General features: G+C 54.0%; 1 protein-coding gene across 2 annotated transcripts in view; it reads left to right on the top strand.

Annotated features, from left to right (window-relative positions):
• Positions 1-2,324, top strand: part of LOC107102063 (ETS domain-containing protein Elk-4-like) — an 11,766-nt gene that overhangs the window by 7,598 nt on the left and 1,844 nt on the right. For both annotated transcript variants that reach the window (XM_015401225.1, XM_015401226.1), the window contains exons 3-4: positions 409-1,149; positions 1,225-1,440. In XM_015401225.1, the coding sequence (XP_015256711.1) occupies positions 409-1,149; positions 1,225-1,440 (957 nt within the window). The remainder of the gene's footprint in view (positions 1-408; positions 1,150-1,224; positions 1,441-2,324) is intronic.

Below are 2,324 nucleotides of genomic sequence, written 5' to 3'. Positions count from 1 at the left end.
GGAAGCTGTGATGCAGCAGGAAGCAGTCAGGGAAGCTGTGATGCAGCAGGAAGCAGTCAGGGAAGCTGTGATGCACTTTTCAGTGTTCCTTTCATTTCTCGGAGCCGTGCATTTATCTGGTCTCTAGTCACTAATGGACGAATCTGATTGGTTCTTTCTCTGTCCTGCTGCTAACAAGCGGCCAATCCGCTTTGGTTCGTCGCTCCTTTGAAAGGTGGGGGCCGTTGCTGCGAGCAGAGCGGGGAGAGGAGGGGTCCCCCACCCTACCTGAGGTCTGACCTCGTTGGGGCGGCGAGCGCTGCAGCTCTGGGATGTTTGTGGTTTTCATTTTGGTGCAGACTGAGCTCTCTGTGCACGCAGACTTCCTGTAGACTGACTGTGTTTCCTCTCTCTGTTCTGTTTTTGTAGAACATCATCAAGAAGGTGAACGGTCAGAAGTTTGTCTACCGCTTTGTGTCCTACCCCGACATCCTGAAAGGAGACGCCAGCGGCAGAACAAACGCCGGAGACGGACCTGCGGTCTTACCGCAGAGGGGGGACGGGTCTCTGCTGGAGGCGGAGCCTGCAGACAGGTCCAAGGTGGGGGCGTGTCCAGCCGCTCTGGGATCTAAGCCGTCCAATAGAAACGACTACATTCACTCCGGCCTTTATACGTCCTTTCATCTCAACTCGCTGCAAAACGGCCGTAAGCTCTTCACCTCCATCAAAATGGAAAACCCTGCAGAGAAGGTTGGTGAGAAGAGGAACGCCACGGCCAGCGCACACGTCCAGGACACGCCCCCTCTGCTGCCAGTGCCCGCCGCCCCGCCATCAGTCATCAAGTTTGGAAACAGCCCCCCAAAGCCGGTGTCCATGACGGCGGCGCCTCAGGTGGCTGTAGAGGAGACGCTGCCGGCCATGCATGCGGCGCCTCAGAGGGCCGATAACCTGGGAACACACTCCTCCCTCCAGCCCGCCTACTCGTATGAACACACCCGCCCTTCAGACGCCGCCCTCAGCCTGCCAGAGCTGACCTCAGCCAGCCCGTCTCCACACCTCGCTGCAGACCCGTGTCAGGAGAGCGGCGTGCAGAGCGAGGTGGACTCCGGCTCCTCCGGGTCTACGGAGCTCCCAGCTCTGCACGCCGCAGAGACGCAGCAGCCGGAGCAGGTCAGTATAGAGAACGCTGAACATCAGAGCGCTGACAGCGGCGTTCTAACAGCTCGGTGTGTTTGCCTCCATCAGGCGGACGCCGCCGGCCTGTCGCTGGACGAAACCAGCACGGTGGACGCTGAAACCAGCTCGTCCTCGGGGAGCCAGGCTCCGGGGAAAACGCGCAAACCGCCAAAAGTCCTGCAGATCAGCCCGCCCGCTCTGCTCGTCACCGCGTCGGACTTCTCCCCCATGAACCTGTGCAGCCCGTCGCTCCCCACCGCCTCGCTCACGCCCGCCATGTTACAGGTGAGACATCAGAGCATGGCTATACCTATATACTGCTATCCCCGCCTTCTCAGCTAACCCTCAGCCAATCAAAGTTCAGCCATCATGGCTCCTCTGTTAGAGAGCTGGGTTGGAGGCGGGCCTCCTCCTTAGCAAGGTTCCAAGATGGCTTCTGAAAGGAAAACATGTAAATGTCTCAGCATTAATGCTCTGAGGTTATGAAGCAAATAAAACAGTTTTTAATGGATTTCTTATAAAAGCAGTTTGCTGTTAATTTTTACCATCAAAATTTATTTTTTTTTTATTTCACCAAAGTAATAAGGCTGTTTCCTCTAGAACACTGTTGGTAGTAGTAGTAGTTGGTAGTAGTAGTAGGTAGTAGTAGTTGGTAGTAGTAGTTGGTAGTAGTAGTTGGTAGTAGTAGTATTTCACTGAGGGCTCTATGAAGGGTGGAGCACAGTGAATCAGTCCTTGTTTCACCCCTAGATGCCCAGCAGAGGGCAGTGTTGCTGCAGCAATGCCTCTGATCCTGTCAGCGGATCACATGGCGCGGCGTCCTGTCAATCAGCTGGTTGTGCGGCTGGACGGGTCCCAGTCGGTCATGAGTTCCAGCTCATATGAAGAGGATCCACATTTAGCCGCCTCCATTATGAGCAGTAATGGAATTAAAACCAAACGGCTTCTCAAAGGATGAAAACCGAATGAAAGGACCAGTAGAGCTGCAGGTCACATGCTCTGCAGTCTGAAGGCCTCCATCTGCGTCCATGCCCAGAACTTCCTACCAAGGTCAGGAATCCTGGGTCGGTTTTAGAGCAACTTTAACGCATTCTATTTTAGTATGTTTACTATTTTTGGTAAAGGAAAAACTCATTTAGGTATTTTTAACAAAATAAAATCTAGGACAG

The sequence above is a fragment of the Cyprinodon variegatus genome, unplaced genomic scaffold, assembly GCF_000732505.1.
Source record: "Cyprinodon variegatus isolate N-32 unplaced genomic scaffold, C_variegatus-1.0 Scaffold1195, whole genome shotgun sequence".
NCBI lineage: Eukaryota > Metazoa > Chordata > Actinopteri > Cyprinodontiformes > Cyprinodontidae > Cyprinodon > Cyprinodon variegatus.
Note: the sequence above shows the minus strand (reverse complement) of the source record. Positions and strands in the feature narration are given on the sequence as shown.